The sequence below is a fragment of the Myotis daubentonii genome, chromosome X, assembly GCF_963259705.1.
Source record: "Myotis daubentonii chromosome X, mMyoDau2.1, whole genome shotgun sequence".
NCBI classification, from domain to species: Eukaryota; Metazoa; Chordata; class Mammalia; order Chiroptera; family Vespertilionidae; genus Myotis; species Myotis daubentonii.
In genome coordinates this window covers 130,610,870-130,625,302 of record NC_081861.1, presented here as the reverse complement: position 1 = coordinate 130,625,302, position 14,433 = coordinate 130,610,870, and the positions used below count along the sequence as shown (strand labels likewise).

Sequence of the window (14,433 nt, the reverse complement as noted above, 5' to 3'; positions counted from 1 at the left end):
ATTTTGAAAAACCCTAACTTTGGTGCCGTGTCACATATAGAAATTTTTTGATCTTTGCAACCATAGTAAAACAAAGACTTATATTTTTGATATTTATTTTATATATTTAAATGCCATTTAACAAAGAAAAATCAACCAAAAAAATGAGTTTGCGTGTCACCTCTGACATGCGTGTCATGGGTTCGCCATCACTGGTCTAGGTGGTAGAGCCAAAGAACATAATCCTTTCACAGACAAGCTCAAGAGTACCTAATTTCATCCTTCACAAACTGGAGGTTGGAGTCACTATCAAGAGAATGATTAGTTGAAAAGGAATATTCTGTGGAGTGTAACCCACGGAGACCTTGACTTCATATTGATGATCCAAACTGAACAGTCTGAGCTCTCTCTCTCTCTCTCTCTGGACTTACTATCCTTAGTCATTTCCAGGTGTTACCCCATGCTTGTTTAATGGGATAGGTTTTTTTTTCAAACAGATGAAAAATCATTCCTCATCTCTCACTCCTGAAAAAAATACTCAACAGGAGAAGTGACTTAGGAGATTTAAGACAAGTTACCAAAGTTAATATATTAATATCATTAATATGTTTTCTGCCTTGCAGTTTCCTGCTGTTTGACTTTTTGAAATCCTTTCATTAGACACCAAAGCCTTTGGTTTCTTGGAAACAAATTCCTTTACCATGTAGGTTTTACTGTCAGGCTCCCTTTTTCTTACTTCCATGAGTTTGCTCTCTATTTTGTATACCCCAGTGTCTTACTTGTGACCTGCACATCAATATCTGTGACTGCTTCTTATGAGAGAGCCAGGTTAAGTGTCTGAACTCAGGCCACATATGCCATATCTATCAAATGATCACTTTCAGTGGGGAAGCCATTGACCCTACAAAATCATTTGTCTTAAATAATATATAGATCAAAATTAACTATGTCTGAGGAGATGGCATTTGCTCTGCTTAAAAATTAATGAACAACAATGCATGCACGCCAGTGGCTTAAGAATAACTAGAACCAGCATACGTCAGTACCATGCCACTGATGGAACCAAGGGTTACTTGTGGTTTCCTCTGTTTGATTTCACCTATTTGCACTAAGGTGGTAAGTTCTCTTGGAATCTGTGGCACCTGATTCCTCCTGAGATCTTGAGTATGACCCTTACTTTATTTTGGTTTCCCATCACTGTTAAAAAGCACAGAGCTGGTATCATTCAAGTTTACAAATAGTTTGTTAGAGCTCTTACAATGAGGAGGAGTTTTGTTGGCATCATGAAAGACTGAAAGGAAAATGAAATATAGCTCCTGACCTCTAGGAATTTTTAACTTAATAAATGAAAAAAGACACATCAGGGATAATTCATGTTACATTAAAGCCATGCTACATGGAAAGTGCTGTAATAGAAGCCTAATTGAATCCAACGCTGACATGGTTTAAAATTTAAAAAGAGCTCTAACATCTTAGTAGATACGGAAAAGTGGATTCTGGTTACCAGATTATTCTCCAAAGAAGGCTGGCTACATAATTTGTGGGTCCCAGTGCAAAATGAAAATGCGGCCCCTTACTCAAAAACTAAGAATTTCAAGATAGTGACAGCTGTGAAATAAGTGTGGAATCCTTCTCATTGCGGGGTCCTGTGTGACTGCACAGGTCACATGCTCATCAAATACAGTCAATGAATATGAGGAAGAGATAAATTCTGAATAGCCTAAAGGAGGAATTTTTTAACAGGAAATTTTCTTCCAAGTAGTTCATAGGAAAATAAACTCACTCTAAGGAAAGAAAATAATTCATTATTTTCCCAATTAGAAAATGGGATTGGAATCTGAAAGATAGAAAGTTACAATTTCAAAAACAATTTCACAGATCTTTACAGCTACAAAATAGGGATAATAGTAATAATAGTGATAGTTGTAGCTGACGCTAACATATAGAGCTTATTATGTGCCAGGACTTTTCTAAGTCTATTATGATATTTACTCATGTAGTCCTCAAAACAGCCCTGGAGGGTAGATACTGTTATTTTTCTACCCTACAGATGAGGAAACTGATCTTAGAAGAGTTGTGTAATTGTCCCAGTTATGTAGCAAATCAGTGGTAGAGCCAGGATTTGAACTTGGTCTAGCTCCAGAGCCTGTGCTCTTAACCACTATTTATGCTACTTCTCATAAAATAAAGATGAAGGAAGGATGGAAGGAAGGAAAAAGGGAGGAAGGAAGATGTTATCCCATTACATTCATTCATTAATATCATAGATTTGTCTTAACCAGGGTATATACAGTGTGTTGTGTGCATGTTTTAATTGTTTTCTTTCTTTTTTTTTTTTTTGCATTTCATGTTCATAGTTTAACAGCACCCGTTCGCCCTCCCCCACTGAGTGTTGCCACATGACCCCATGGAGTAGAAAGGTACTGGTTCTGAAAACATTCCATTGCACCCTATCCCACTATCTCCAGACACTTCCACTTTCTTCTCTTTACTTTGTGGCAAACTCTGTTGTTTCTAACTAACACAGATATTCTTTTAAATCAATTTAAAGAGTGGGTATTTTCCTAACTTGAATTAAAATTAAAATTTCCTAACTTGAATTATGATTTAGACAGCCATGCCATTCATTGACTTTCCTTTCCATTTACTTCCCCACACACATACACACCCCTAAGTTGCAAATAAGGCTCTGTTCAACAAGAGCATCACCTAACACTGCTCCTTGACTTTGTAGTTCCGAGGAAAGAAATTCCACTTCCTTATATTTATCAAAATTATAAAGGTTCATCTTCTCAAATAAAAAAACAACAACAAACAAACAGACAACAGGACAAAAGGATTCTCTAGCAGTCAATTGTCTCTGTCACCATTAAATAAAAAGTGCTTTTGGCTGCTGGTCAGAGCCTGCAGTCAGGTCACTATTCTTTCTTTGTTTCCCAGTCCATTGTTATTCAAGGAAGGAATCACCTACAAAATGTGGCCATTGGTGGTGGGGGTTTCTCTCCAGCTCTTGTGCTCTCTCTGTCTCTTTCTGTCTCTCTTTCTGCATGCACCAAACTTTTTTTTCTTTTTGGAAATTACCTAGGAAACAAAGTCTTTTGTTCTCCAACTTTATTTGAGCTCCAACTTCACTTCCCTGGGAGTCTGCACAAAAGCTGAAGAGAGAAAGAAAGTTGCAATGTTTTTACTAAAACATTCATGGCAAACACATTTTTCTCAAAGTGGGGATCTTATCCTGTTGGGTGTATTAGGGGGCTTTGAAGATACCTATAACAAGGTAAGCAAATGTTGGGGGTTAGTTTAAACAACTGGCTCTGGAATCTTCTCTTTAAGGGGACTTAAGAACAGTTCATTTGGCAATATGTGAAATCCTCTGAGTCACGTCAACAGGGCATAATGCTTCCAAATATGAAGATGAGAAAAATTTTTAATGGTCCTGACTTTAGGACAGAATATTATTAAAATCTAACTGGAACAAAAGGAAAAATTATTTTTTCTACAAAACCTGCCTTCCTCCAAATTATGGAAAGACATAAAACTAGGTTCAGTAGTGGAAACTAGGTCTTTTAATAATCTGAAATCAAAATTGGGATGGGGCCTTTTTAATAATCTGGGCTAGGAACCCAAACCTGAAATCAAATCAGACAATATTAATATCTATCAAAGGTCTGATTGGAGAATTTTCAAATGTCCTATAGAAGTCAAGGCCTCTAACTACACAGCTGGAAGAAAAGCTTAGCACTGCAAAACTGAAAGATAATAAACAAGGACTGTTTTACTCTTCCAGATTTGAAAAAGAAACCCATTTGAATTCCCCCAACACCATTTATATTTTTCACTATTGTCTGGGGGGAGATTCTTCACTTTTGCTTTTCCATGTGCATATAGTGTTTGTTAAATGTTATTCACAAACTCCATAGTCCTGGAGTGAAATAACTCCTTGTGTTTTAATCCGGTCTCTCAGGTTAGGTTGGTTTGTCCTTCACATGATGTGTTCTGGAATGTCTCGTGATTCCAGGTTTCCTGGCACATTTTCAAAAATGTTTCATAGGCATCCAAATCATCTCCTCCGTTTGACCCTAGGCATCTAGAGCTCTCAAGACTTTCAATAGGAATTTATGGCAAGATGGATATCAAGAAAGTAGATCTACCTCTTACTGGGTTAGAGACTTACATTTTTCTTCAGATTGAAGTTTGGGGATTTCTGGCTACTTTGTCTCTTGTCTTAATTCCATTTGACCTGAAAAGCATGTTTATTTAACTTACTTTTTCCTCTTGTGTCACTTTATTATTAAAATTATAACTTTCAATTAGTTGTGTTTACTATTTATATGAATTCTTCCTTTGACCTAAAAGCTTATTTCTGACCAAATCTTTCTTAACTAAACTGTGAAATTCCTTATATGTGCGATTTTATATAAACCTTGATGGTTGAGTCCCAATGTATTACATTTGCAGTCCCATCCCCCGGAGGATGAAGATACAGATGTCATGTTAGGACAAAGGCCGAAAAACCCAGTACACAATATCCCCTCCACACTGGACAAGCAGACCAACTGGAGCAAAGCACTACCTCTCCCGACACCAGAGGAGAAGATGAAACAAGATGCTCAAGTGATTTCTTCTTGCATTATTCCCATCAATGTCACTGGTATTGTTCTGTTCTTTTCTTAGGGGAAGTTGGGTCAGAATATTCTGTGTAGTAAATGTGTTCAAAACCTGTGCTGCTGGGGGTACTAATTAAGAATACTGCTTTGTGAACAAGTAATACCTTTTTAACAGAATACAACTCAGAAGATGTTCAATATGCTTTTGTCAGGCTTTGAACATCAATTTGCATATGTTTCACTGGGCCCCTTGTTATGTAAATGATTAGCAGTTTCTTTTTGGAAACAAAAGTTCATCAAATAGTTCTTTGGCCATAGCTGACTGAAATAATGGAGAAAGCAGTAGTGATTAATTGTATTATAATGACGCATGGTACAGCAGGAAACAACAACAACAACAACAACAACAACAAAAAAGCAAACCCTGGGTTCCTAAAACTGCAAGTAATGATCCTGTAGACCAAGTATAAAATCTGTTTGCATGCTTCCTAGGATGAAGATAGGCTTGTTTAAAAGATCGTTTAGAATTCTGAAGTGATTTTAGGGATTTTTGACCTAAAAATATATGGATTCATAGATGAAAGCTGAATTCTACTCTAAAACCAGAAAGCCTGTCTTCTGTGCACTCTACTTTCCTCCTCCTGTGTATTGAGAGTGTGACTATTAGTCTAGACTCTAGGTTGAACGCAAGCCTGTCCAGGCTTTTCTGGAAAAGTTTATTGGCAGCAATTGTAAATTCCAGAATTGGATCTGGTAATCTTTGTAAGTAAAATAATGTTATAAAATATTCTAACTTTCAAAGATGGAAATTAAATGACCTATTTATTGGGCTTTCTTGAAACTTCTCTAATAGTTATATTTTAACTTATTTATATATTGAAAATTTCAAAATGGCCATATTATGACTGATTTTTCATCCTTATACCAAATGACTACAGATTGCATGTTATGTGAGATGAAATTTGGACACAGCTATTATTAACCCCACTCAAATTTCTCTCACATAAAGTGGGGATCAAATGATGACCTTGTATTTGGCATAGTTATTTCCTTCTTGAAATAAAAAAGGAGTACTAGTTGGTCAGCTGACTGTGAGTTGGTGGTTCATTTTCTTCATGACCTATTCAACTTATAGAATAAATTATTCTCAGAATATGTATCTGATCCCCATGATCTAAATGGGATGGATTAGGGGAGTTCAGCTGTCAAATGGATCACTTTGACATCCTCATAAACTAACTTTCAGTTCTGGGGACCTCTGATTATTAGCAGCACCTGCTTTCTTCATGGCACTGTAAGTAAAATCTTGTTTTCAAATTTAGTTCTGATTGTGGGTCTTGTGATTCAGGAAAGGGGAAGATCTTTCCTTCTGCTTTATTTCAGGAATGCTCAGACTAAAGTCGATTATCTGTTGATTTCAAGAGCTTTACTGAGCAAGTTGTTGATTATGCCCATATAACACAAAGTGTCTGTGTCTGTATGTTCTGTGTTCTATAATTATTATGATTAGAATGAAGAATTTTAATTTTTGTTTGGAATTAAGAAAGAAAAATTCCATTAGTACAAATTCTCCAATAATATTGTAATTATTCATCATGTGATATATCATACAGGTTTTTCAAAGTGAGTTCTAGAAACTGTTGTCACTGTGATGCTAAGCAAAAATCAAACTGCTTCATTATATAGCTCAACAAGGTTTAACATTCCATCCTGCCCCATACTTAACAATCAGGATAAATGATGAGACAATCAAATTCCAAAGCACTTTTGTTATCATGGCTTCCTGAGGCAAAGCTCACTCTGAAAAATACATGGTGCATACATATGCCAGAGGAGTTTAAGTTTTTACCTCCTTCCTCAGTGTTCTAGATTGGATAGGAATGCATATACTATGTCAATAATGTGGTTATGGATAGAGAAACTAACAGGTATCATGGTCCGCCCCCTGTATTTACCAAGGCAAACACATTGTAAATATTGGGAATTCCAGCTTTATTTATAGTTGATCCACTTAAGTACAGAACTGAGGACTGCCTTGTATTTTTATTATATAGTGATAAGACACTGGTGCTAAACCAAAAAGTGTCCATTTCAGTCCGTAGAAGAAAGTAGACAGTTACTAGGTATAACACTTAATAATGCGGATTTTTTTTCAATAGATGGAGTTACACATATGTTGATATACTATACATGATGATTTAAAAAACAAATCTCAAAAACAAACAAAAAAATAAATAAAAAAACAAATCTCTAGGCTGTTGTTTCCTTTCAGCATGTGTGTGTTTTAGGGGGTGGGCATAGTGGGTACAGAGGAAAAATACAAAGATGCACTTAATGAAGAGAAGGGCCAGGATATGTTAGCTGAACTAATTTGGGTTAACATCTTGGCTCTGGATCTACTATGTATAGATACCAGATTCAGAGAGCCCAGAAATAGACCAGTAAATAGTAGTAACTAAAGGTGTAAGTCCTTAAAGCATCATTTGTATATGAGGGTTATTCTTTGATGTTATTTTTATGTCCTTTTACTTTTGATTTTCCTACCTTTCTTGTTAATTTTGGCAGTTCAAGCTGTTGTGGAGAGCTGCATTCAGAAGTAAAGCTTAATGTACTGCAGCATAATTTAAATAAGAGCTGAATAAGGGCTCCCTTATATTTGTTTATAGGCTTGATTCAAATTCTTCCTTTACTTCAATAAATATCACTGTGTTCCAAGCAAATGAAAATGTGTTTGCAATTTCTAAAGGCTAATGAGATTTATTTGTGGGTTGCAGGAGTTGGTTTTGACAGAGAAGCTAGTATACGCTGTTCTCTTGTTCATTCACAATCTGTACTACAGCGGAGACGAAAACTGAGGAGGAGGAAAACCATCTCTGGTATCCCTAGAAGAGTCCAACAAGAAATAGGTGTGGTATTAAAACTATTAATGGTTAACATTCTGTTGGGTGCCGATTTTAAGGAGATGAAATAGAAACCACCTAACCTTTAATCAGCTTCCTTTGAAAAAGTCAACCCTGTAACTTGTAAAGGTTTTGAAAAGATTTTTATTTGTCCTGTGTTCGGCAAGCCAGGTTGTATGGCATTCTAAGTTTCTGTTTTTGACTGAGAAGGTTTGACTTTATAGATTTAGGCATATACATTCAGGTCTTATGGTTGAAATTATATTTCAGTTAGTTTTGCTAATTTTTAAAAGCTTTATGAAGGTGGAAATTATAAATAAAGTAACAAGGTTCAATGAAGATTCATTTTAAAAAGTATACCTTTATTTGAAGAGATACTTTTATGACATTAATAATTAAAAAGGTAAATTTCAAGGATACTCAATTAAATATTGAATAATGATAACATGATATTCTTGATGACATTTTTCCTATTGTTTTCTGTTCAATGTGTTTAGGATATCTCTTCATATGTTTATTACTAAAGGCCTGGTGCACAGATTTGTGCACTGGTGGGGTCCCTTGGCCTGGCCTACAGACATCCCCCGAGGGGTTCCAGATTGTGAGAGGGCAAAGGCCAGACTGAGGGACCCCACCAGTGCATGATCAGGGCCAGGGAGGGGCTGCAGGAGGGCTCCAGGGCATGTCCAGCCCTTCTTGCCTAGTCCCAATTAGCCAAACTCCAGCAGCAAGCTAACCCACTGGTCAGAGCATCTGTCCTCTGGTGATCAGTGCACATCATAGCGACTGGTCAAACTGTCAAACAAATGGTCAGACACTTGCATATTAGGCTTTTATTATATAAGATTAGTGGATCATCTCTTGTAAATAAGACTTTTATTTCTTACTAGAGGCCCAGTGCACGAATTCATGCACCAGTGGGGTCCCTTGGCCTGGCCTGCAGGATCGGCCAAAACTGGCTCTCCAACATCCCCTGAGGGGTTCTGGATTGCAAGAAGGTGCAGGCCAGGCCTAGGGACCCCACCCGTGCACAATTGGGCCAGGGAGGGATGCGGGAGGTTGGCCAGCTGAGGAAGGACTGTGGGAGGGCTCCAGGGCATGTCCAGCCTGTCTCGCTCAGTCCTGATTGCCTGGACCTCAGCAGCAAGCTAACCTACTGGTCAGAGCATCTGCCCCCTGGTGATCAGTGCACATCATAGCAAGCTGTTTAGCAGCCTTAGCATATCATTAGCATATTACACTTTGATTGGTTGAACAGACAACCAACGACCAGACGCTTACCATATTAGGCTTTTATTACATAGGATAGTGAATTCTAATATTTTATTTCATTATGTTTATATTAAAAAATAAAAAAAAATGAATAGTGGCCAAGAAGATAAAATGGACTTTAGTTTGAAAAAAACAGACAAAGTAATATGGGACAAAGTAATTTGATATTGAAGAAAGAGAATTAACAAAAGATCTAAAAGTATATCTTATCTTAGTATATATATACTACATACATATATGTAGTGTGTGTATATCTGTATCTAAATCTATCTAATAATCTATAATTATATCTAGAGAGAGGGGAGGCAGAGACAGAGATTCCCCAAAGCATTTTAACTTTTTATTTTTATTTTAATCCTCACCCAAGGATATGTTTTACTGATGTTAAAGAGAGGGGGAGGGAGAGAGAGAGAAAAAATGTATGTATGAGAGAAACATCAACATTTGCCTTCCATACTCCCCCTCACTGGGAATTGAACCCACAATTTAGGTATGTGCCCTGAGCGGCAATTGAACCAGCAACTTTTCAGTGCACGGGATGATGCTCCAACCAACTGATCCATACTGTCCAGGCCTCCTAATTTTTTATGATGATATTGTCTTTAGGAAAAAGCTCCAACATGCACATGCCAGCACCCAGATTTGTGGGTGTTTCTCAGAATGTCTTTTAGTATGCTGTTGAAAAAAATATCTCACTCTGTTTTCCATGTGCCCTAGACTCTGATGAATCACCGGTGGCCAGAGAAAGGAATGTGATTGTGCACACAAATCCAGACCCTTCCAACACTGTCAATAGGAGGTCTGGAACCAGGGACTCTGAGTGCCAAACTGAGGACATTTTGATTGCTGCTCCATCCAGAAGGAGAATCAGAGCTCAAAGGGGTCAAAGTATTGCAGCTTCTCTTTCACATTCGGCAGGCAACATTTCTGCATTGGCAGACAAAGGTGATGCCATGTTTACAACTGCAGTGAGTAGCCGCACAAGATCTCGGAGCCTTCCCCGAGAGGGCAATAGAGGTGGAGATGGTGAGCCCAAAGTTGGTCTTAAACCCTCAGCATATGAAGAGGGAGAGCCTTTTGTGGGTGATCAAGAAAGAATCCCTAATGATTGCAGTGAGGCCCCCAGCAGCCCAAGTGCCCAGGAACACCAGCCTGCTTTGGATCTGGCCTGTTCTCAACATCTCCACAGTCCCCAGCACAAGTTAAGTGAGAGAGGGAGGTCACGTCTTTCCCGAATGGCTGCTGACTCTGGAAGTTGTGACATCTCCTCCAACTCAGACACCTTTGGGAGCCCCATCCACTGCATCTCCACGGCTGGTGTCCTCCTCAGCAGCCACATGGACCAGAAAGACGATCACCAGTCATCCAGTGGCAACTGGAGTGGGAGCAGCTCCACATGCCCCTCACAGACCTCAGAGACAATCCCTCCTGCAGCTTCTCCCCCCCTCACTGGTTCTTCACACTGTGATTCAGAGTTGTCACTAAACACAGCCCCTCATGCTAATGAGGATGCCAGTGTCTTCGTGACAGAGCAGTACAATGACCACTTGGATAAAGTGAGAGGCCACCGGGCAAACTCCTTTACCTCCACTGTGGCAGATCTCCTGGATGACCCCAATAATAGCAACACAAGTGACAGTGAGTGGAATTACCTACACCACCATCATGATGCCTCCTGCCACCATGATTTTAGTCCTGAGCGCCCCAAGGCAGACAGCTTGGGCTGTCCAAGCTTCACAAGCATGGCCACATATGACAGCTTTCTGGAAAAGTCTCCATCAGACAAAGCTGACACTAGCTCTCACTTTTCAGTGGATACAGAAGGATACTACACCTCCATGCACTTTGACTGTGGTCTCAAAGGTAGTAAGAATTATGTCTGCCACTATGCAGCCCTGAGCCCAGAGAATGGCCAGGGCATTGGAGCTCCTCCTACTCTTCCAGACTGTGCCTGGCAGGACTACTTAGATCACAGGAGGCAGGGGAGACCAAGCATCTCTTTCAGGAAACCAAAGGCAAAGCCGACCCCACCTAAAAGGAGCTCATCATTGAGGAAATTCGATGGAAATGCAGACATTTCTGAAAAGAAAGAACCAAAGATTAGCAGTGGCCAGCTCCTGCCTCACAGTTCCAGGGAAATGAAGTTGCCTCTTGATTTCTCCAACACGCCTTCTCAAATGGAAAATACCAATATTTCCACCAAGCAAGAACCTTCCTGGATTAACCAGGATGAACATGGTAGTAAAGAACCTCAGTTAGACACTTCAGATATTCCACCATTCAAAGATGAAGGTGCTGAATCAACTCACTATGCAGACCTCTGGCTTCTAAATGACTTGAAAACAAATGATCCCTACAGATCTTTATCTAATTCAAGCACTGCTACGGGTACCACAGTTATTGAATGCATCAAATCTCCAGAGAGCTCTGAATCCCAAACATCCCAGTCAGAATCAAGAGCCACGACTCCATCCCTTCCTTCTGTTGACAATGAGTTTAAACTGGCTTCACCAGAAAAGTTGGCTGGCTTGGCATCTCCATCAAGTGGCTACTCAAGCCAGTCTGAAACACCAACATCCTCTTTCCCTACAGCTTTCTTTTCTGGTCCATTGTCTCCTGGAGGCAGCAAAAGAAAACCGAAAGTCCCAGAAAGGAAATCCTCACTACAGCAACCTTCTTTAAAAGATGGAGCTCTATCACTAAGTAAAGACCTTGAACTTCCAATTATACCTCCTACCCATCTTGACCTAAGTGCTCTTCATGTCTTGAATAAACCATTCCACCACCGTAACCCATTGCATGTTTTTAGTCATAATAAGCAGAATACAGTAGGGGAAACACTGAGGTCAAATCCTCCACCATCCCTTGCAATTACACCAACAGTCTTGAGATCTGTTAACCTTAGGTCCATCAGCAAGTCTGAAGAAATTAAGCAAAAAGAAGGCAATAATATGGAACACCCCTACTTAGAGCAAAGCACTCTCACAATGGCTGCTCTATCTCCAGGTAAGATTAGGCCACATACAGCTAAGAAATCACTATCACATCAGTACTCCACTGAAGACACCATATTGTCCTTTTTTGACTCCTCTTCAGTTGAGATGGGACCAGATAAACTACAGTTAGGAAAAAAACATGCTTTTGATGTAAAGAATCATTGTGATCCAGAAACAGTAACCTCAGCTGGTAGCAATCTTCTAGATTCAAGTGCCATAAAAGACCAAATACATATGGAGAGTGAGCCTATTCCAGAAAATACACCAAGTAAAAATTGTGACTTTCCCAAAGAAGGATTTCAAAGGGTCTCTGCTGCCCGCTCAAATGATTTGGATGGTAAAATACTACAATATGGAGCTGATCCAGATGGAATCCTTGCACAGGTCCAGAAGGCATCCTCTGTAGAGCAGGAGGAAGTTGTACATCCTGAGTCCGTGGATGTGCTTACATCTCAATCAAATTCACCAACTAGAGCCACAGATATAAGCAATCAACTTAAGCATCAACTTGGGATGAGCCGCTACCATGACAAAGTGCCTGGGAATATCAGCTATGAAGCAGAGCTATCAACTGTAAATTCATGCCCTGAAAAATGTTCAGAGCAGGAAAATATTGCTTCAGGTATTTCAGCCAAAAGTGCCTCTGATAACAGCGGAGCAGAGGAGACCCAAGGAAGTATGGATGAGGTTTCATTGAAAGGTTAGTTTGTCCCTATGAAAAGGAGTCTCATGGTACTTCCTGAATTTTTTCTTTCTTACATTCCCCATAATGTGGTACAGCCCCGTGTGTTGGGATCCCTCCATTATTTCTTTTCCCTTATTTTTAAATATATTTCTTTATTGATTTTAGAGAGGGAGGGAGGAGAGAGAGATAGAAACATCAATGATGAGAAAGTCATTGATTGGCTGCCTCCTGTAAGCCCCCCACTGGGGATCGAGCCCACAACCCAGGCATGTGCCCTTGGCCGGAATCGAACCCAGGATCCCTCAGTCGCAGGCTGATGCTCCACTGAGCCAAGCCGGCTAGGGCTTTCTTTTCCCTTATTAAGACAATTGAGATAAAAGCTTTTACTATTGATGGATTAAGGAGTGACAGATATAGCTCTCATTTTAAAAATGTCAGTAAAGTTATTTTTTTCCTTGAGTCAGCGAAGCACAGCAGTATGCGGTAACTTTCTCCTAAAGATGCTTTTGTTTTTAATTTAAGAATCGTCACCAAGTGATGACTCTATGATTTCACCACTTAATGAAGACTCTCAGACTGAAGTGGAAGGTGTGTTTGTATCTCCAAACAAACCTCGAACAACTGAGGATTTATTTGCAGTCATTCACAGGTGAGACAACAATATGAAAGGTTTTGCTTCTTATGGTACTTCTCATCAAATGCAAATAATGGGAAAGCCTTGTGTAGTTGTAGTACATTTAACAATAACAAAAAACCCCACTAAATCCAGCAAAGAAATATTTTTCCAAATCAAATTGATAGACTTGTATTTAAGTTGGGAAATATGAGTCTTTTTATATCGTTAGATTGACTTCAATTGAGAGACTCTCATAAGAAATGCTGAGGAAAGGTATTTTTGTTTGTTTTCCCTAGGAAAGATATTCTGGAACAAGTTTTTATTTGAAAACTATTTGTGGCTAAGTAACTTAGAGTGAAATCTGAAACTCTAGTGCAATCTCTGGTTTTAAATAATATCTTTTCTAAAAAAAATATGCTCAAAGCTGTAATCCTATATAAACAGAGATAAATTGTAAGTTAATGCACTAAACAGAGCCCCCCAAATTTGAGACAACAGTGTATTAAAACCTACTCATATCATAGTTCAGAACTAACCACTGCTCCCTTTTTCCCTCTCTTCCTAAAACTTAAATTTCTTTAATAACACTGGCCTTCTCTAAAATGAATGCTCCTTATCCCCTGAACAGGGGATGTCCTCTAGGCTGCTTTTTAGGGCAGTGTTGTATCCATGCTGCCCTTTCAAATTCTCTCATCCTTCCCCTGCATCCTTGTGGTCAGTGCCCAAATTGGCAAGAATACTGACAACCTGTGACTGAAGAACAGAACAGGAACTAACCTTTGGAAACTGAACCAATATCAGACTGAGCTACCCAATCATAGTGTGCCTACTCCTTTCATAACTGACTACTTTCTCCCACTAGGCCTCAGTGACTTATATGGGATTCCCAAGGGAAAAATCTTGGGGACTATCTTTTCTACTTCATGAAGTAATACTTTTTGAAGCAAGTTGTTGCAAGCAGCTTACCATTGTATCACCCAGAATTCTACTTTTTTAAGGGAACTTGGGTTTTCTCTTGGTGTGATTCTCTTATAAAGAAGGAGCCAACTCTTTAACAACTTTTTTGAAAGGAGTCAATCAGAAATGCCTTCTGTGTATACCCTAGCAGGCATACTTCTCCATTCAGAGTGTGAAGAGTCATTAGTTTATTTTTCTTTTGCCCTGTGTGTAGTCTAAGCTCCAATTATATTCCTCTCACCCCACTTTATCTTCAACCTTAGGACAAGTTACTAAGATGCTATGTAAGTTAAAGAGCCAAACTCTTACCCCAAAGAACCAAATGCTAGTGTCTGGAATAGTGGACATAAAGTAGGGTAGTGGAGTAAAAAAGACCTGGAATTGAATCCCAGTGCTGCCACTTCTTAACCAGTCTTGAGTC

General features: G+C 39.1%; 1 protein-coding gene across 3 annotated transcripts in view; it reads left to right on the top strand.

Moving 5' to 3' along the window:
- NHS (NHS actin remodeling regulator) overlaps positions 1–14,433 on the top strand; it is a 347,582-nt gene that overhangs the window by 326,004 nt on the left and 7,145 nt on the right. For 2 of the 3 annotated variants that reach the window (XM_059678457.1, XM_059678459.1), the window contains exons 4-8: positions 2,337–2,399; positions 4,438–4,630; positions 7,361–7,492; positions 9,476–12,454; positions 12,962–13,088. In XM_059678457.1, coding sequence (XP_059534440.1) covers positions 2,337–2,399; positions 4,438–4,630; positions 7,361–7,492; positions 9,476–12,454; positions 12,962–13,088 — 3,494 coding nt within the window. The remainder of the gene's footprint in view (positions 1–2,336; positions 2,400–4,437; positions 4,631–7,360; positions 7,493–9,475; positions 12,455–12,961; positions 13,089–14,433) is intronic. The other variant, XM_059678458.1, reaches the window with a different exon arrangement.